The sequence below is a fragment of the Prionailurus bengalensis genome, chromosome C1 (genome assembly GCF_016509475.1).
Source record: "Prionailurus bengalensis isolate Pbe53 chromosome C1, Fcat_Pben_1.1_paternal_pri, whole genome shotgun sequence".
NCBI lineage: Eukaryota > Metazoa > Chordata > Mammalia > Carnivora > Felidae > Prionailurus > Prionailurus bengalensis.
Genome location: NC_057345.1, coordinates 184,437,476 through 184,458,832, shown reverse-complemented (window position 1 = coordinate 184,458,832; position 21,357 = coordinate 184,437,476). Strand labels below are relative to the sequence as shown.

Here is a 21,357-nt window from a genome sequence, read left to right as displayed (position 1 = left end):
AAATATACCAGATTAATTAAAAAAAAAACCCCATAACTTTTATGTCTTGATGGCAGGGTGCTGTGTAGAGAAATAAAGGGAAAATGAACTGGGTTGGTGTTTCTGCAAGGAAGTGTGATGTGACTGTCCTTTTTTTTTTTTTTTTTTTTTTTTTGCAAAATTTCCCATTTTATATTATCTAATGTTTTTCAGCCTTTTGGACTCCTCTCTTCCTGCTGCCTTATCATTTCCCTTTGATATCTGTTACTGAATGCCCTTCCCTTGCCAGGACATTGGATGGGGAAATGGGCAGAATACCTAATAGATGTGCATTCCTTGTGAGACTTTCCTGGTCTTGTGGGCAGAAGGGAACCCTCCAGTCATCTCAGGCAGAGACTAATAGAGGTGCTGGTCAACACCGTGCCTTAGATTTGCAAGTGGTTTGAATAGGCAGGGCCAGGAAGGTGACCCAGTTTCACACATTTCCCTAATTTCTCACCTGGCTCCCTGGGGTGAGGCAGTGGAGTATGACAGTTTTCTCCCTTTCTAAGGAACGCATAAGGAATTCAAAGACAAAAAACTAAGGAGAGGAAGGAGAAAGTTTAAGGGGAATCCTTAAGGGGAAGTTCTTATGAACTTTAGAATGACTTAACTGGGCAAAAAGTGGCCTTTGAAAGAATCCCGGTTCTAACAAATTTTAGACAAACCCAATTTGGAGTTTGCCCGAATCATGAATGACTTCATGTGATTGAGTTAATCTCTATACCTCATATATGGTCATTCTATCCCTCTTAATTTCTCAAGAAATTGCCACCTTCCTGGTGAGTGCCTTTTATTTCTATGCATTGATTTTGCTGTTATTTTTTTAAGCCTTTATTTATTTATTTTGAGAGAGAGAGAGAGAGCATGAGCGGGGGAAGGGGCAGAGAGAGAGAATCCCAAGCAGGCTCCACACTCAGTGCAGAGCCTGACACGGGGCTTGATCTCACGAACCACGAGATCACAACCTGAGCAGAGTTCAAGAGGCTGACACGTAACCAGCAGAGCCACCCAGGCACTGCTTGTCGTTGTTACTTTTAAGTTGCTTTGCTTAGCTTCCCAATTTCTAATATTCCTCAAAAATTATTACTCTAGATCATGAGATAATGTTACTGTAGTTATAACTCATCTTCTATCATATTTTTTCTTTGGGAATCCTATTTTATCATTGCCCTAATTATGACAAGGGAGATGCATACCAGCTATTAATAAAAAGTAATGTTGTATGATCCATTCTAAACGGAGAACCACTTTCTGTATCTGAACAAAGAAATTACACTCAATACACTTATTACCCTGAAAATCATCTGGCTGTATAATTTTTTTCCACAGAGATCACTAAAACAGCTTATACTGATTAACGTTATCAAATCACCCTTCATTTTTGAAACCGTCTGAATTCAATATGCTAGAAAATAGAGTTATACAAAGAATGTAACCAAAACTAAGATAGGAAACAAAACCTCTGTAACAATTTTTCAAAACAGGAAACTGTTGTAGAAAGATATTGCTGTTCTTTTCTATTTTACTAAAATTACACTCATCTAAGTATTTTCTATTAACTAACCTCTCGGATCCATTGTGTTCTTGTTTAAATTAACTTTCTTTAAAAGTTAACTCCCGAACACTAATTAAATTAACTTAGCTAAAGTTTTGATTTGATCTCAAGTTGTTTGAAAGTTAGACAGACTGAAAAAAGATGTGGGTGGTTGGCAGCAAATCCCAATAAAAATATGGCATTTGGCAAAATATGCCTGCCTTGTTTTGTTTTGCTTTTCTCTTTATGGAAGTGGCCTATTTTTGAAATGCTGTGATTTAAATTCAGGGATCAAGTGACAAGTCTGACAAAACAGAACTGACTTCAGCAGAGGTTCTGTGGGGAAAAATGGAAGTGTTCCAGGAACTGGAGGAAGTAACCTCAATTTCACCTGGAAACATTAGTGTCTCAGGGGCAGCAGATTTGGGCTATATATAAAGAGTGAAGGAAAGTGGCCAAGATGCTGAGCCAAACCTGCATCCAGGAATAGAGCGGCATCAAAGAACTGACAACAGTATCTGTTGTTTCCACTACGGCCCTGTAAGTAGCAGAGAGGGAGACATAGGAAGATTGGAAAGTTCTTTCCTGTGATGCCTTAGATTGTGGCAATAGTCTTCTGACTCGGTTCTCTGGCTCCCTTCTTTTCTCCCATGCCTGGCGCATGTAATGGATAGATTAAATGTTTGCAAAAACTCTGTGCTGTTCTCTTGCTCAAGACCCTAGTTCCTGTTTCCCCTCAAGGTTGGGTTAAAACTCCTTCTGCTGGCACGACGCTCCCCCCACCCAGTTATTTACTTAACTTAAAAAAAATTTTTTTTAACGTTTATTTATTTTTGAGACAGAGAGAGACAGAGCATGAACGGGGGAGGGGCAGAGAGAGAGGGAGACACAGAATCAGAAGCAGGCTCCAGGCTCCGAGCCATCAGCCCAGAGCCCGATGCGGGGCTCAAACTCACGGACCGCAAGATTGTGACCTGAGCTGAAATCAGACGCTCAACCAACTGAGCCACCCAGGCGCCCCAATTTACTTAACTTTTAAAACATTTTTTTAAATGTTTATTTATTTTTGAGACAGAGAGAGACAGAGCATGAGTGGAGGAGGTTAGAGAGAGAGAGAGGGAGACACAGAATCCGAAGCAGGCTCCGGGCTCTGAGCTGTCAGAGCCCGACGCGGGGCTCGAACTCACTAGCTGTGAGATTATGACCTGAGCTGAAGTTGGACACCCAACCGACTGAGCCACCCAGACCTCTTCATTGGCTATTCCTCAACATGAAGAAGGATTACTCCTTTGTTAATTCTTCAAAATCTAGGTTAACACCTACCTTCTCTGTGTTCCTAACTCAAACTTGCACTGAGCCCCTGCTTTAAAGTATATTGTACCTCTTTGTTTTGCATCTTTTGGCAAGATTGTTTTATTGTTGGTTTGTTGAGAGTAACTATATCTAGAAATATATACACATATATAGTCACTATGTACATGCATACAGAATAAAGATATACACACATATATAGAAACGATATATGTGTGTGTGTATACATATATATATACACATGTATATATATATATATATATATATATATATATATACATGTGTATATATATAGTGACATCTTTCCTTAGTGAGCCATGAAGTATATAATAATTCTCCATGGGACCTGAAACTAAGGCGGAATTTTGAATCCTGAATTACATATATTTATTATATATTCATTATACTATATTGTATTCTATTGTATTCTATTAAAATGACATGTGAGAGAAAGTGATGATCCTGGAGAATCAGGAAAACTAAATTCTAGTCTCAACTTTGCAACTACCAGGTAAATCATTCCACCCCCTGCCCCCCACCGAGAGCTCCAACCAGGGGATCAGTCTCTTTATGACCATCAGGAGATCGTAAAGGAAAAGTATAACTATACACATTAATGGTAACCTTAAATAGTGAAATTATGATTTCATGTCCCATCCAATGGGTATGAACATGTGGCACCCTTTGATTAGTCAAAGGGGGATGATGTTTTTTTAAGGTGAGTTGCTATTATTTTGGCACAATAGATCAGACCTTGGAGTACAGAGAAGTTGTGGAACATTTTTTGAGGTTGCCCAGTGTAACAAAGACCAAGTCAGGCTCAGCTGGATTTTTGCTCTCCGGCTTGTAAAAGCTTCTCTCCCAGTATGATGGGCCTATCTACTCTAGAGGTAGAATGAATGGCTTATGATCCTAACTTGATTTACTTGCTCTGTATTTTTTGGGAAATCTCTTTAGATCCCTTATTTTTCCTTTTGTAGGATGAACATAAATATACTTGTCTATGAATGTTTTTGAGCTTGTCAATTCAATGGCAACACTAATCACTATTTTAACTGACTGCACACTACGTGTCTACATATATTAGGCCATTTCTCAAACACGTCTTATGAAATGGCTATGGTAACCCCATTTTATAAATGACGAAATTATGGCTAGGATTTAATTCCAAGTCAATATGATATCATATGTTAATCTCCCTACTGTGGAAGAAAAAGAGAGAGAGATCTCAGGTCTGTAAGATCAACATCGCCTCCAGATTTCAATTTAACTGGTACGTTGTTTCATCACTTCCTTTTACTTAATCTTTTGCGACTAACTAGTAGCAAAGTTCACATGCCTGGGTTTCTTTTTTCCTTGGGTGAGCTATCCTCTGGTGAAGGTGCTAATCAGCAGTATTAAAGGGTAGAGAAATAGCCATGGAGGATGTCAGGAAAGGAAGGTACAACAAAGGATGAATGTTTTAAAGACTGAGTAATTGGCCCTTGAATAGCTACCCCTTGGTCCATACCTATTACTGTTTTCGCTTTGGAGGAGGTTAGATAATTTCTTCATTTTCTGACTAGATGTAATTGTTCTTCTCTGGTAAGTATAGGGTAAGTAAATAGCTACATAGAGGGTATTACTGATACTTAGAATTTTGTCCTTTTTGTTTTTAATAATAATTATAGGTAATTGGAAATATTATAGGCATTTACTCTGTAGCATAGCCTGTAGGAGACGTTTTCAGATATGAAGTCCTGCTTTTCAAAAAATGTTTATGGGGACTCAGTATGTTTTGTACAGTTCTTAAGGGAAACAGATTTTGACTTTATGATCATCATTATTTTTCTGTGATAGAGTGAACTTCTTCCCAAATAAGGAGTGATCTATATTCAGGAAGCACTTAATGGCATCCTTTCAGCAGATCACACAGCAGGACCCACATGAATAGAGCTAACAAGTTTTGTCCATTAAATCTAGTGACTCGAACAAATTTTTATTATCCTTTTGTAAAAATGCAAGCACTGCCTCATAGAAAAACCAGTTGTTACCTAATGAAGTGTTTCAGCATGTTCATATAAGTTGATGGTTTCATATGGCTAGATTATTGCTGCATCAGCTAATAGCCACTAATAACATGCTCCTATCTTGCTTTAATGACATACTGTACTCAGAATACTCAAGTATGGACAGATGTTTAAGAATATCATTGTTTTTCTTCTTGGCTATTGATTAATTCCCCACATCCACTCCTGATTAGAATGCAAGATGTTTTCTTTCAGATGTGGAATCGTTCATTACCCAGTCTAACAAAAAAAAAGACAAGCAGTATGCCAGGAATTTGTATCAAAGTGCTGGAGCATCTTCTTAGACTTCTTACCATTGACAGTAGTTACACAGATGCTACGTGACAGCTTCTATCACCCTGCATGTCTTCCAAAGCCAATTCATTAGTAAAGAACATGCGGCTCCAACAAAGGGAATGTGAAGTACACTATACAGGGTTTTAGCAAAAATCCAATTGGTGGTTTCATTAGGGATTTGGGAGGGGGGACCTACAATCTCGTTACAAGACAGAGCAGGTACTCTAAAGCAGCTACACTCTCTTCATAAAACCCACGATGGGCTTTACTCTGTAATTGCTTGTCTGATACTTCTAGTAGTACTTTTTAAAAGTGGAATTGAAGAATAGTTGAATTGAGTTTTTAAGTGATGAAAATGATACTTTAACTCCTGAGTTTTAGATTGCATTATGGTTTCCTAAACCTGGACCCTCAGGGATCAATAGGAAAGCTTTTTTTGTTTTTTGTTTTGGTATGTGCATAGCATGTGTTTACTCTTTACTGAGTGCTCTCTCTCTCTTTCTCTCTCTCTCTCTCTCTCTCTCTCTCTCTCTCTCTCTCTCTCTCTCTCTCTCTCGGAAGCTTGAGTTCTCTTAGGTCTTGACAAAGTGGATCTTCCAGCTACCTTGTCTTAATTGCACAACCTGAACAGTTACTGTTATCTCCCAGGTAACAAATTACCATCTTGCTCCCCCTAGTGGAATTGTAACTCTACTTCAAAGTTTGGAAATACTGTTATCAATACACTTTGGATGTAGCGTCTTATTTTTGGAAATCAAGTATTTTCCCAATTTATTTTTGAAGGCTGACAATAAAATAAAAAATATTGCATTGGATGGGCTGATAGGGGATGTGGGTAGAGATAGTAGCTTTTTATGATGACTTTTCAGTTCCTAGTGTTGGCAAGGTAAGCTGCATGATTTTAAATGGCTGCTAAATCCAAGGGATCTTTCTGCTCTGACTTCTGTCTTAGAGGGGTCCAATGTCATCAGCCTGGCAGATGGTCATTTCTAGATGGCAGCTGTCTACACTTCTGGTAGTAGTGGTAGGGTGCTGATAGTTGGGGATGTTAGAAGACAAGGACAGGTCCCATCTGAATATTGAATCCCACTTGCGCCATTGGTAAAGTAGGCCCAGGAGGTATGCTTCTGCCTTCTGAATCTACGTGTGGTACTGTGCCAGTATCCACAGCACATGACAAATCACCGTCAGTATACACTTGCTACACATGCTGAGGAAATTTTAGTAATTGACACTGAACTTATTGCATACCTCTCAAGAATTTTGTTTTTTGGGGGCACCTGGGTAGTTCAGTTGGTTAAGTGTCTGACTCTTGATTTCAGCTTAGGTCATGATCTCATGGGTCATGGGATCGAGCCCAGCATTGGGCTCTGTGCTGACAGCATGGAGACTGCTTGGGATTCTCTGTCGCCGTCTCTCTCTCTGCCCCTCCCCCGCTCACACGTTCTCTTTCAAAACAAATAAATATTTTTTTAAAAAGCATTTACTTTTTTTTTAGGTTATGATAGCTAATGGTTTCATGGCATCAGAATACCCTTTTTTCCTGCCACTATTTGTTTTTCCCAAGTTTGACCCTTGTTATGACTTTATATTTATTCAGCTTCTCACCCTAATGCACACAGAGCACTAATATTTTGTATATGCTAGTGTTGAAGTGTATGAATTGTCCGAAAGAGATACTAATACATACCAAGGCTTAGGACTCTGTCCTTTTGCAGGTGAGACTTTGCTTAAGTCTTATCAAGGTCAAGGGTAACACTACAACAGATATAGTGATTGCCAAATTACTGGTCAATAGAGTATAAATACTTGATACTTATGAGCAAAAATATTTAGGGTATTCCCCCTTTCTTAAGATCATGTAATGGAGATAGTATTTAGATGTGTATTTTTTCCAAATATTCTCAGGGTAAGTGTTTACCTAGGGAAAAATAAAACAGCAGGATTGGATTAAAAATCCCATCAAAAAGGAATGCCAGAGTGCTCTCCGGGCTGCCTTATTTGAGAGGCTGGAGAAACACACACACACACACACACGCACACACACACACACACACACACACACACACACACGCTCATAATGTTTTTGGTTTTTTTTTCAATGCTATTGCTCAAGAACCACAGTAATTTAGTTCAAGAATTACATCTAAGCAAACACACAGCTTCTGACTAACACAGCATGTACCTATGAAGTTCTGATTTGGAATCACATGATGCTCAGATTCCCAGTTGTGAAGACAGTGATGTCACAGTGGATATGGCCCCACTGGGGCTAGAGATGTCCATCCAGCAAGACTTTGGGCTTTGGGGAACAGGAACTTTTCCCTTCCACAGGCAGTGTGAGGGATTTGTATGTGAATCAACACGTATCTCTGTATATACATGCATCAGTGTAGATATGTTATGTATGTATATGTGCGAATGTATGCATGTACATGTGTGTATATGTATGTATACATGTGACTGCAGCACTGGAAGAGTTGCTTCTTTCGAATGGATGCTAGAAATTCTGTGCATTGACAATACTCTGTAAAGCAGCTTTTAGCAGAGCCAGGCCCAGAGGTGTAGGGCGGGTGTACACGCCATTCTCTTCTGGGAATTCTGTGCATTGATGACACCCTTCAAAACAGCCTCAGTGACTGGTCCTGGAGGTGTTTGGGGAGCTCCCTGATGAAGGACTGTGCTGGCATCCTTGTCTGGCAGCTTTGTCAGGGAGGCTTTCCTTGGGATTCCCGCCCTAGCTTGGAGCTCTTGTCTTTCTTGAGAAGTGTGAGCACTGAAACAACAAAAAACCTATGTGCATTCCTGGCTCTCATGAGTGACCTGAGGCTTTGCTTAACTAGCTGTTTCCTTGAAGTGACCAGTGATAGATAGTTTATGGGGATGGGTTGGTTCTAACCTGTTAATTGATCACTGTTGATTTAGCACTAAAGTGTTGTCAGACTCTGCCCCTGCTTGTCATCTAAGTCATATGGCTGTTAGGTTTCTTATTTGTTTTCTCTTCAGGTTCAAAAAGACAGAAAATTGCACACAAGCATTTGACTATGAGCACAGCAGACAGAGAATTATAGAACAGATAAACAAGATTTAGCATTGTTGTTGAAATCCTGAGTTTGTGTCTGACTGTTTTATATGAAATAGGGTCCTTGCCATGGGGCAACTGAGCTGGAGACTTGGTTAGCAGTGGTCAGCAAGCAAGTGGATGGATCTCCTCATCTTTGGGCAGATCAACCAGCTAACACCAAACTGATAGAAAACTTGCTTTCTTTTCAAGACTTCTTTCCAGTTACTTAATTGTCGGCAATTTAAGAAACTATCTTTGAATCATTTACCTTAGCAAGAAGGTGGAATTGAGGGTATTTGGGACAAAAGAAGGATACATCTATCTGTCCACTCGCTGGAAACTTTTATAGCAGGGGAAAAACTGTGGAAAAATTCCTGGCATATTGAAATACTTATCTGTAACTTGACATTTTAAATATAGTGTTTCTTTTGGGGAGCCTGGGTGGCTCAGTTAGTTAAGCATCAGACTTTGGCTCAGGTCATGACTTTAAGGTTCGTGGGTTAGAGTCCTGCATTGGGCTTTGTGCTGACAGCTCAGCGCTTGAAGCCTGCTTCAGATTCTGTGTCTCCCTCTCTGTCTGCCCCTCCCCCGCTCACACTCTGTCTCTGTCTCTCTCTCAAAAAATAAACATTAAAAAAATTTTTTAAATATAGTGTTTCCTCAAGGAGTCTTACTATATTCTATTGATAATACTTATATTATTGCCTCCCCCCAATAACACAAAACACCACCAGAACCTGTAAGAAAGGCAACAGGAGGGTAGCAAAAGAGAAAAGAAAATTTATAGTGGTAATGAGGACTGGGATGCTCATTTAGATAGCACAGGGAGACGTTGAGGCAGATGATGCTGATGATTTTACCTTAGGCCAGTGTTCTAAGAGTTAAGTGAGCATTTTATTAAAAGTAGATTCACATGTTTCCACCCCAGATAGACTAAGTCAGAATCTCCAAGGAAGGGATCTTGGAATATTGTTTTAACAAGCATCTCAGATAACTCTTATGGCCAGACACATCTGGGGAACTGCTGTCATCTTATTGCTGACATGAACTACTGTGAAGTATTTCCGAAAGAGGTGTGTGTGTGTGTGTGTGTGTGTGTGTGTGTGTGTGTGTGAGAGAGAGAGAGAGAGAGAGAGAGAGAGAGAGAGAGAGAGAGAATATGTAATTGCCAAAGTTTTTAAAGTTTAAAAATAATGGTCAGATATTCTACAGTAGCGTTGTTAAGCATTTCTTGTTTAAAAATATTTATTTATTTTGAGAGAGAGAAAGGGAGAAGCAGAGAGAGAGAGAGAGAGAGAGAGAGAGAGAGAGAGAGAGAATGAATCCCAAGCAGGCTTCATGCTGTCATCGCAGGATCCAATGAGAGGCTCAATCTCACGAACCGTGAGATCATCACTGAGCCTACATCAAGAGTCACATGCTTAACCAACTGAGCTACCCAGGTGCCCCAAGCATTTATTAGTAAGAACATCTGTTATTCGTGTAGGGTAGTATGGTTACAGAGGGTTTTCCATGTATTATCTCATTTGTTCCTAATAGCAATCCTATGAGGGCTTGGACAGCAAAGATCATGCTCACCCCCAGGTTACACACGGGATGTGGGCTCAGCACATGGCTGGCAAGTGGTGGAGCTGGCTTTGAACAGGATTCTTTTTCACGTGGGGCGAGCCCAACCTCAACCCCAGAGCACACCACTTTTCTTCTTTTACCCACTCTCTGGTCACCAGATTGATGGCAGCAATTCTAAGATATCAGGTTCTTTGCATGTGCACACCTTTGCACACCCTGATCCCTGGGCCTGGAATGTCTTTCCTTCCCGGTTTGCAAACTCATGCTCGTTCATTATAGTGCCTTCCATGAAGCTTTTCTAGATATACTCTTCTCTTCATCCTACCTGCCCTCCAAGCAGAGCAAGTTTCTCTTTCAGTTCTGTTTCCATCACTCTTTATAAATCCCTTTTCTCTATGTCAGGTCTTGTTTAATGTGGGTGAGTTCAATAATAAGTGCTCGGTAATATCCCCCTTCATGATCCCCACCCCACCATTATACCACTTACTTTGAACAGGTAGTAGGGATATAATCACATCTGAAACACTCAGTGCCTTTAGTGTTGGCTAAGCTCTGGGAAGCGTTTGAGAATGATTTCAAAGGCTTTCCAAACATTGAAAAGAAGTGTTCACGAGGCCAGAAACATGGCCATTAACATCCTCTAGAAATGGAATTGTCTGAGGGTAACCAGGGTACATTGTCTAATGAGAGGTCGGGAACTATAGGGGACTGTATGCTCAAAACTGCAGATTTGGTAATTTCCTTGCTGGGTAATTTAAGTGTGTTTCAAGGACATCTTCAATTATGGGTGATTTTCATGTCATACTCATAGCCCCAGGTTGGATGTGACTATCTGTTACGGCTTTCAAATTGCATTATAGTTATTTCTCTATGCAGCTACCTCCCCCACCAGACTTCTAGTGTGGGTGAGTCTGAGCCATATTCATCTTAGTCTGCCAATTGATTATTGTTGAATAAACTTTTGGGGAACGCCTCTTATAGCCATCTGCATCTGAATGCAGTTAAATGTGTTTAAGTATAGTTCTAATTCAAATTCTCCTGTGTTTACAGCCACCCCTGGTCCAAGCAATCTTCAGCGGTGATCCAGAGGAGATACGGATGCTCATCCACAAAACCGAAGACGTGAATGCTCTGGTAAGAGATGCTATGGTTTTGCCTGCTCAGGCCCTCTTAACCTTTCTGTACTATGGACCTCTTTGGTATCTGGTGAGAGCTCTGGGCTGCTGCTCAGAATTCTCTTTTTAAGTCCACAAAATAAAATATATATGGTTAGAATGGAAGTCAGTCATATGCAAATACAGTTATCAAAATATTCAATATCAAATCTGTGATAGAATAATATATGTGCTTCTCTGTCAGTACATTTAAATAGCAAGAGACAATGGAAGATCTAATAATGAGCATAACTGAAGAATAGTGAGGAGCGTGATCAATATTTTGTGTTGTCTGTGACCACTCTAATGTGGTAGGAACATACCTGTGGTTTCTGCTGGTGACCAAGTCACAGTTACTGTTGACACTACTGAGAATTGCTTCCTACATTCACAATGGAAGGAAATGTGAAATTTCCATCGGAAGTTAGTAAAAATAAAGACATATTTTTACATCCAGAACCTATGCTCTGCCACAGGGATTGACAAACTATGGTTCATCACCTATTTTTGTACAGGCTACCAGCTAAGAATGGTTTTCATTTTTTAAATGGCTGGGGAAGAAATGAAAAGAAGAACAATCATTTGTGACACACGAAGATTATATGATATTCAGATTTCCATGTCTATAAATCAAGTTCTCTTGGGGCACAGCCATGACGGCTTTCACACTGTAGCAGCAGAGTTGGGTAGTAATTGATGACAGAGACTGTACGTGGCCCAGAAGGTCAAAGATATTTACTATCTGGCTGTTCAGAGGGGAAGTATGCTGACCTCTGCACTAGAGGGTCCATGAACCTGGGACCAGTGGGTAAATCGGGTACCCTGAAATCATATGTAATACATGCGTGCGCTTATGGACGTGTATTTTTTTCTGTGAAAGAGTAAAGACATTTCATAGTATTTGTAAAGGGGTCTGTGGCCCCCAGAAGATTCAGAACGGTTGGATCTGGAAGTTCCTGAAATAAACAAAGCTTCAATGAAGAAAAGTGAAAAGAGTTAGTCAATGATTTACCCTTGTAATAGTTTCCTAGACCTAGATTGAACAAGCAATTACATGCAGTCCATGCCACTAATTCTCTTAATGTAAGTCAATTACCTCAGTGCTGTAGTCCATCAGGGAGAGGGGCTCTCTTTGAAGTCTCTAGCGTTAGGTGGAAACGACAGAAAGAGTCAAACACATCTGCAGAAGAAGAGCTTTGCCACAGGGAAATGAATTATGTCTGAGGTCGAATCTCTGTCCGGCTGGCTGAATGCTTCATTTGGGAGAGTCATTTGGTACAGCCCTTGTTCTGTGGCAGTGCAGATTGGTGTGGCTTTCTGAAAAAGCTGCTGGCAGCTTCTCCCCAGCTGGCACTGAAAACAACAGGGCAATGTTTTATGACATTTTGCAAGGTAAGCACCGATGAGGCCAGGGCCGAACTACTTGAGAAGGCAGTCAGGCATTTGTCCAGAGCCTATGGGGCGTGACCCATCCTTCTGAGAGGAGCCGAGGCCAGCAAGCTGACTGTCCAGTGTTCTGACATCACCGGAATTTGCCTAGCTTATTTTGTGGCTCTCGCCCAAGCCCAGGCAAGCCCAAGGCAAGGTTAGTTACTATCTTTTCCTGATGATTATGAGCAAACCAAGCTTCTGTTCATATCAAGAAAGGTTGCACTGTCCTCTGAATGGCCTTTATTTCTCCTTCGGAAAGTGGCAAACACTTGCTGGCTGTTAAAGGTTAAGAAGGCTTAACTTCAGTTGTAACCTAATTGTGTTACTGAATTAGATAGGTTAACTGCTGTAACACATAGACTGCTGAATTAGATAGGTTAACTGCTGTAACACATATATTTAGAAATATATAATTGCTCAGATATGAGAGAAGTTTAGTTCTCTTATGAACAGATCAGAGAGGTGGCTCTTTTCCACAGAGGGTCCTAGGTATCAACACGTAGCTTCCAAGGTCACCCAAGGGATTCATCTTCAGTCCAGCCAGTCAGAAGGGAAAAAAGAGCATGGAGGCAAAGCACAGGACGATTCTTATGGGTGATCTTGGAAGTGGCATTATCACTTGAGCACACAGCCCATTGACCAGAACTCAGTCCCATGTGGCACTGAACCACAAGGGAGGTTGGGAAATTAGTATAGCTGTGTCCCAAAAGGTTGGAGAACATGAATAGTTAGCAATCTTGGCCACATCAATTTTTGGTACTACAGAATTTTAGGGAACTCAAGGGATAACACTTACTTGTCTTTGCGGTGCCTTACTCATTCAACAGTAACTGACTGAGTTCAGACCCAGTGCTGAGTGCTAGGGATATAGCAGTGAGATTGCTCTCTCCCTCATGGGCTTGTGACATGGCAGAGAAGCCAACAAATGTGGAATCTTATTGACATATATTTTGAAAGGGAAAATGCAGGACACTGTTAGGGGTCTGGGTTAATCATGAGGGACTGATGAAGTGATGTGGCAAATTGACACCGAAGGGATGCTGTTGCGGAGGTTGTGTGTGTGGGCTTTTGGATGACCTGCATCAGGGAAGGGTGGGGTAGAGGGAGGAAGAGCAATAAATGAATGAATGCCTGACCTCCTTCCAGTGATGGTGTGGCTCCTTGTGTCCTGGTCCCTTTCCTCCATTGTCACTTCTGTAGACCCTCTCTTCATATCCCCCTTTCCCTTCCCTCGGGTGAGTGTAAAGAACCTCAGTTGATTCCCTGCTCTCTTATCAGGTACGTTGGAGACAGTGAGTTGTTCTCTTAATGCCATGCTTTTCTTTGGCCAACACTGCTTGGGGATCAGTCATGTTGACTGTTTTTCTAGGGGTGGATTAGGCAGTTTAGGGAGAGTGATTGTTAATGAAGGGCATATGGAGATGGAAGACAAACAAGGATTAGGGATCTAAGTCTGCAGCTTTACTTCAGGAGGGAAGAGAGGCCACTAACCAGTACATTTAAATGGCAAGGAAGGGAAATAAATAACGGAGGCGCCTCCTGTTAGTGGGAGGACAATATTTGTCTTCTTCTCTTCTCACCCTTTGCTTTTCTCTCTTTACCGTATTTATTCACTTAAATTTTCTTTTTTGTCCTAGGTTCTGATTTTTTTTTTTTGCCTTCTTTTTTCTTTCCCACCTTCCTGTGTCTTTTGATTGGTCACCTGTTCTTTGGTATGAATATCCCTTGATTAGGGGCTCCTGATATGGGAAGCAGTCTCATTCAGCTTTGCCTCTCTGTGTTTTTCCTATCTTGATTTCCCACTGGCAGTATTCATGGACTCTATGTGTGAACTGAACAAAGTTATTCAACCCATTGGTATTTATTTTCTCATTTCTCCACTGTTCCCATCCTGTCTGCCTTTCCAGACCTATTGCTTCTTCCATTGAGTTGTCCTAATTCTCGTTTCCTTTTTGCTGCCTTTTCTGCCACCTCCCAACCCAGTCAAAGAAACCTACCTCTTCTCTCACCTCCCATAGCTCCTTGTCCCTCACTGATTACTTTACTTGAGCTATTTAGTTTTAAGAGACTGTGAGCTTGATGACATGGTTGCTGTGTCATTCATTCTCTTTTCCTCAATTTCCTACTTCAGTCCTTGGAGCACATGTTGAGTGAATGACTAAACCTTGCTTTATTAGTTATGTTAAGCCAATTTGTGGTGGCCTGTTTTTCCTATCTGCCAATGAAGGGGTACATTGTCAAATAGTGTCTGGCTTGGTTAGTGTCCCTCAGGTCTCAGTTGTAAGATTAAAAGTTTTCTTTGTAAGATTGCAAATCTGTAGATGGATTTGAGGAGCCACTGAAGGACCAGGAAGTCCTTTTTGTGGATTCTCTGGCTGGTGGCATGCCAGGGTCAGGAAATGTGGGAAGGCAAGTTGTACACTCTGAGAAATTCATTTAAATTGACCCACATGTAGTCGACAACTAGAAAGATTTTTAGAAGGCTTTATCAGACTAACAAATTGAGCTAGAATTCAAAGTAGAGCATCTGAATTCAAAATGAATGCATAGAGCCTGAAAACCAAATTTGAATGTAATACAGTCATTTTTAGGATTATGCTATGACAACGTGACACCAACAGACAGTTCCACTGTGCCATGCTGGAATCGGTACAGAGATAATTAGTGCCTGTCATTGGTGAGTGGTAAAGACCAGGAGGGAACCATGCCATGTGAGGAGGGGCTGAAGAAGCTGGTGATGTTTTAGACCTGGGAAGAACAGGAGAATTTGAGGCCTCAAATAGTTCAAATGCTGTCAAGTTAAAATGGAACTAGACTTACCATTATGTCGGTGGTTGTAAGCTACCGAATGGATATACAGCTCGAAATAGAAAAAATAACTTAATGGACAGAGCTGTCCGAAGAAATAATGAGCTGACTTAATTAATAAGTAGTAAGCTCCCTGAAAGACCACTAGACTGGTGGTTCTAAGTGGTTCTAAAGGAGACTAATTGTAGCACATGGCCCCAGTCTCCTCTCATGTGCCCTGAGCTGACCTTGCTAATGGTTTGTGGCCTTTCTTTTTCTTTGAGTCTTAAAGACCAAAATTTCTTCTCAGGAAAGCACTATTAAGTTGGAGTTAGCCTTTAAAATGAAACCTCCTTCCCATGCCTGGACTAGGTGATGTTTAAAGTCTCTTACAACTGTGAAGGACTACAATTCCAAGATTTTTAAGTCCCACATGATAGCAAACCCATGGTGTTTATTTCTTTTTTAAAGTATCAGTAACAGTTATTAATACACACGTGCACTCATGCACACACAACCATGATCATACCAAACAAAATCAACAATAATTCCTTATCTTCTAATACCCAGTGCATTTTCAATTTTATTTTGTTCCAGTAGTTTCAAAAATGTTTTTTTTATAGTTGGGTTGTTCCCAAGTTGATTATTTTAATCCATCTATTTTCTACAACAAAATGGTTTTGTCAAACTATTAATGTTTATTATTTTCTCTAATAGGATTTAGCCCAAGAATATTGGCATGTTTTGCTTGTCCTCTCCAATTCCAACATAGGAATGGATGATATGTGAATATAATAGAATAAATTGCGAGGTGAACGTTAAGCTTACGTTGGTAGGGGACTTACAGTGAAAAAAGGGGAGACAACCATTAAAGCTTTTGTTTTTAACTATAAGCGTTAACTTGGGTGAGGTGGCCTGCTAGTCTCAAGATCCAAGTGAGAAAAAAGAACTGTACCAACAACATATGATGAATTTTCTAAAAAGAAGTAAGATGAATTACCAATAGTAAGCTTGTAATATGCACTCAGTGTCCATTTGTGTAGGGGTGTTGCACTATTTCTTTATTTTTTATTAGAGAGTACACAAGTGAGTGCAAGCTGGGGCGGGGGTGCAGAGGAAGAGAGAGAGAGAATCTTAAGCCGGGCTCCATCCCACGACCCTGGGATCATGACAGAGTCAGACGCTCAACCCACTGAGACACCCAGGCTCCCCGCAATGTTTCTTTCTGTTAAAATGATCACTGTAAGTCTAGTTAACATCCATCACCTCACATAGTTACAAAGTTTTTTTTCTTGTCGTAAGATTTTTTAAGATCTGTTGTCTTAGCAACTTTCAAATATGCAATACAGTGTTATTAACTATAGTTACATCCCCATGACTTATTTGTTTTATAACTGGAAGTTTGCACTAATTCTTTTAAAAATAGAACATACGTTTTGAATCCACCCAGAAGGGTGCAATATGGCTCTACCTAAAGAGCCTTGAGTCAGGGGTACCTGGGTGGCTCAGTTGGTTAAGTATCCGACTTCGGCTCAGGTCGTGATTTCACGGTCTGTAAGTTTGAGCCCCGTGTCACGCTCTGTGCTGACAGCTGAGAGCCTGCAGCCTGCTTCTGATTCTGTGTCTCCCTCTCTCTCTGCTACTCTCCCAGTCATGCTCTGTCTGTCTCTCAAAAAATAAACATTAAAAAAAGTGTAAAGAGCCTTGAGTGATAAATTTAATACCTTAAGTTTTTCTCAGCTTGATTCTATCATGTCAGATTCCCTAGAACATTAGGAATACAGACTATATAGCCCAGCCTTTTAAGCTTCTAGATTTTTGTGTGTTTTCCGTCACTTACATATATGTTGCTTGACTTTTTTCTTTTTTCTTTTTTTTAATGAAGAATTGATAGGGGGATAAAAACCTGAGATGTTTTGTTGGCTTAGAGATCTGAGCACTTTCTAAATTAGACCTAAATCAGAAACTGCTGGGAACAAGGAGGCTGGGATGGCAAACTCCAGTCTCATAACTAATAGAAGCACGCTGACCCACTCAGCTCTGAGTGTTGGTATGCAGGAACGCGGGCCCAGTGTGGCCCAGACTTCCTACGTTTTTAAGAGAAAATACAGGAAATCTCTAAATTGTTAAATATTGGTTCCAAAAAGCGATCCAACATTGTTGAGGCCAAAGAAAACATGTCTGTGGGCCAAATCTGGCCTGCAGGCCACCGTTTTACTAACCGTGGATGAGATCAGCAAATATTCAGCAGTAAAGGTTTCTCTGGCCACCTGTATCTGGAAATCTAAAGTGTGAAGCCAGTGGCTCAGTGTTCTGGAGAGAACGGTGGCCTGTGTTCTTCAAACATTGACAGCACTTCTGGCTCGTTAGCCTGTAGGGAGGCTGGTGGTCCCTTCATAGCTCTGGGAGGGGTGCTTTTTGTGCTGAGGGTAGGTGCCTGTCTCTCAGCATGTGCCTGGCAATACTGTCCCATCTCCTGCTCCTTGTTGGACCAGTGCCCAGGATGTGGGGCTGTGGTTTGGAAGCCATGACCTGTGTCTTGTAGAGAATGATTCATAACCTTCAGACGGCACTGGGCAGGCTGCAGTGATGTGGCTTCTTGGCCATTTAAAATGTGTGAAGGCAGGTCTGATTAGCATCATTCCTAATGATCCTCTAGGGGATGCCCAGCAGCTCGTGGCCCCATTTCTCCAGCACTGACCTTGGAGGTAGAAGAGCCGTCCGCTGTGAATGAGAAATCTTACAAGGGTGTATACACTGTACACCCTCCAAATAATAGAGATCATTGTTTGGAACTATGGAAACACTCCAAATGTAATGGCATTAGTATTACTTTGCAATTGCTAGGCATTTTTATAGCACAAAGAAAAATCTTTCAATTAAAAGATGTATATTGTAAATAGCATGAGAATATGGACATCTCTAGATAAAAGGTTATGGCTCTTTTTTTCACATTAGATATTATGTTTGAGGGGAGGATGCAAATATGAATAAATGAGCTATATTTTTCTTATATTGATAAAACTCAATTGTTTGAACTGAATGTATAAATTCAGTTATACATATATATGTATGTATACATATATAAATACAGTTGAATTTGGGGACAGGACTTCGGGTGGGGAAAGTTGTCAAGATCATTCTAAACTTTAGTATTTAGAGGAATAAACATGTGAGAAGACTCTTAAAAAAGAATATCGGGGTGCTTGGGCGGCCCAGTTGATTGAGCATCTGTCTGACTTTTGATATTGGCTCAGGTAGTGATCTTGGAGTCAGTTGTGGGATTGAACCCTGCATCAGGCTCTATGCTGAGCCTGGAGCCTGTTTGGGATTCTCTCTCTCCCTCCCACTCTCCCCCCGCTCTGTTTCTCTCTTCCAAAATAAATAAAACTTAAAAGAAAATCAACAAAGGGGGAGTTTCATAAAATCTATTAAAACAAATGACAAAAAAATAAAACAGTGTGTTATTGGCACAGGAATAGGCAACCAAATTAGTGGAACAAGGAATCCAGAATTAGACCCAAGTGTATATGGACATTTGGTATAAAATAAAGAACGTGTTTCAAACCACTGGGATGAGATGGGTTAATCAATAAAGAATGTTGAGACAACTGGCTAGTAAAAAGCTGAACTCTTCCCTAATTTCCTTTTTTCTCCCCCCCCCACCAAGTTCCTATATGAAGATAAATCTAGAGGTAGAAAATAAAAAGATAAAGTAGTGAAATATAAGAAGGGGGAAATATTTTTTTTCAGTCTTGGTGTGGGAAAGAACTTCCTAAGCATAATAACAAAGATAAAAACCAAGATGGAAAATGTGGATACTTTTGGATATATAAAAACTATGCACTTCTGTATATTAAATCATTACCAAAAGCAAGATTAAAAGATAAATCAAAGATATGTATGCTATATGTGAAAAAGCATTGAGATTCCTAATACATAAAAAACTCTTGTAGATTATTTAGAAAAAGATAAACCTCCAAATAGAGAAATGGGCAGAGGACATACAGAGGGCACTCACCAAAGAAAAAATGCAGATAACCAAAACATACGAAAGGGTGCCCAGGCTCAACTTCACCTGAAATCGAAGAGTTCATATAAAGCAGCCACGCTTTGCTAGTTGGATCAGCAGAGGTGAAAATAAGGTCTCAGGGATGGTGTAGTTGAAGGGACACTCTGATGCCTTTTTGGGGAAAGTTTAATTTGTGCTCACCTTTGAAGGGTTTGGCAGTCTGTATCAACATTCAATTGTGTACACCCATTGACACAGCAACACAACTCCTGGGAAAATCCCCTAAAGGAAATCACCAGACAGCAATTTGTATAAATGTATCTGTTTCTGGGTGGTTTATAATAACAAGAAACTGGGAATTACCGGTACTTTATTTCTTAAATATATTACAGTACATATATATGTGGTAATATCATACTATCATATGTGGCTTATTTATTTATTTTGAGAGAGAGAGAGAGAGCGAGAGCGAGAGAGAGAGAGAGAGAGAGAGAGAATCCCAAGCAGGCTGCACACTGATGTGGGGCTTTGAACTGTGAGATCATGATCTGAGCTAAAATCAAGAGTTGGATGCTCACCTGACTGAGCCACCCAGGTGCCCCATCATACTAGCTTTAAAAAGGATAGCTTATGTCAGTTTTTATTTATGTCATGTATTTATTGATAGATAAGTTCTTTAAGATATGTTTATGAATGAAACAATCAGTTGTTAAAGTATATCATGTATATATACAAATAGAAGAAGAGGTCTAAGAGAATATTCTTCAAAAGTTTAATTATAGTTGAAATTGGTTAGTGGAATTTTGCTTTTTTGTTTGTTCCTTTATATATTATTAGTATTTTTTGCACTCACCATGTATTATGTTGGTAAGAGGTAACAACAAACTAGCTTCCAGAGTTGTTCATATTTAGTATAAGGATATGACTTTAAATTTTTTTTTATTTTTGAGGGAGGGAGGGAGAGAGAGACAGAGAGACAGAGAGAGGGGGAGAGAGAGAATCCCAAGCAGGCTCCACAGTGGGGAGCCCGACACAGGGCTCAATCTCACAAATCAAACTGTGAGATCATGACTTGAGCTGAAATCAAGAGTTGGATGCTTAACCAACTAAGCCACCCTGGAACCCCAGGATATGATTTTTATTATTTATTTGTTTATTTTTTAAAATTGTTTTTAATGTTCTATATTGACTTTTGAGAGAGAGAGAGAGAGAGAGAGAGAGAGAGAGAGAGAGAGAGAGAGAAACAGTGCGAGCTGGGGAGGAGCAGAGAGAGAGGGAGACATAGAATATGAGCTGTCAGCCCAGAGCTGGATGCAGGGGGAACTCACGAACCTTGAGATCATGACCTGAGCCGAAGTCAGATGCTTAACTGACTGAGCCACCCAGGCGCCCCATGACTTTTAAAATACACTTGTTGTATTTGTCTGTTTGAATAAGTGTAGAGCATACTTCAGTGACATGGTGCTTATTACCTACAATGACAGGCAGGGAGGTATTCCCATTTTGTATTACATCACTAGGGTCTTTTCTACGGTATTAGCAGGAGCCTGAGGAATGGTGGTGGGAGCTGTTGTCACCTCACTAGAGTTCTTTTTTTCTACCATCATGTTTCCCCTTTTACAGGAATTTCAGAGAGGACTCCCTTTTTTGATATTGAAGACTGAAAATGTATAAGATTCTAGATGGCAATATCATAAAATTGCATTTCTTTTTACTTAGCTATATGAACATTTCATATCATAAATTATGGAAAGATAATTTTAAAAATTTAAATATAATTGACATGTAACATTGTATAGTTTAAAGTGTACAACATAATGATTCAATATTTGTATACATTGCAAAATGATTGCCACAATAAGTCTGGTAAAGATCTGTTACCATACGTAGTAACAAAATATTTTTCCCCCTAAGGAGAACTTTTAAGATCTACTCTCTTAGCAACTTTCAAGTATGCAATACAGTATGATTAGTTACAGTCACCATGCTGTATATCCCCATGATTTATTTATTTTATAACTGGAAGTTTGTATCCTATGACCCCCTTCACATATTTTGCCTACCCCCCCGCCCCATCTTCTACCTCGCAACCACCAGTGTGTTCTCTTTATCTATGAGCTTGGTTTTGT

General features: G+C 40.2%; 1 protein-coding gene across 10 annotated transcripts in view; it reads left to right on the top strand.

Annotated features, from left to right (window-relative positions):
- Positions 1 to 21,357, top strand: part of ANKRD44 (ankyrin repeat domain 44) — a 327,574-nt gene that overhangs the window by 108,296 nt on the left and 197,921 nt on the right. For 9 of the 10 annotated variants that reach the window (XM_043577389.1, XM_043577386.1, XM_043577384.1 and 6 more), the window contains exon 2: positions 10,895 to 10,978. In XM_043577389.1, coding sequence (XP_043433324.1) covers positions 10,895 to 10,978 — 84 coding nt within the window. Of the gene's footprint in view, positions 1 to 2,500; positions 2,516 to 10,891; positions 10,979 to 21,357 lie in introns of those variants that run through there. The other variant, XM_043577385.1, reaches the window with a different exon arrangement.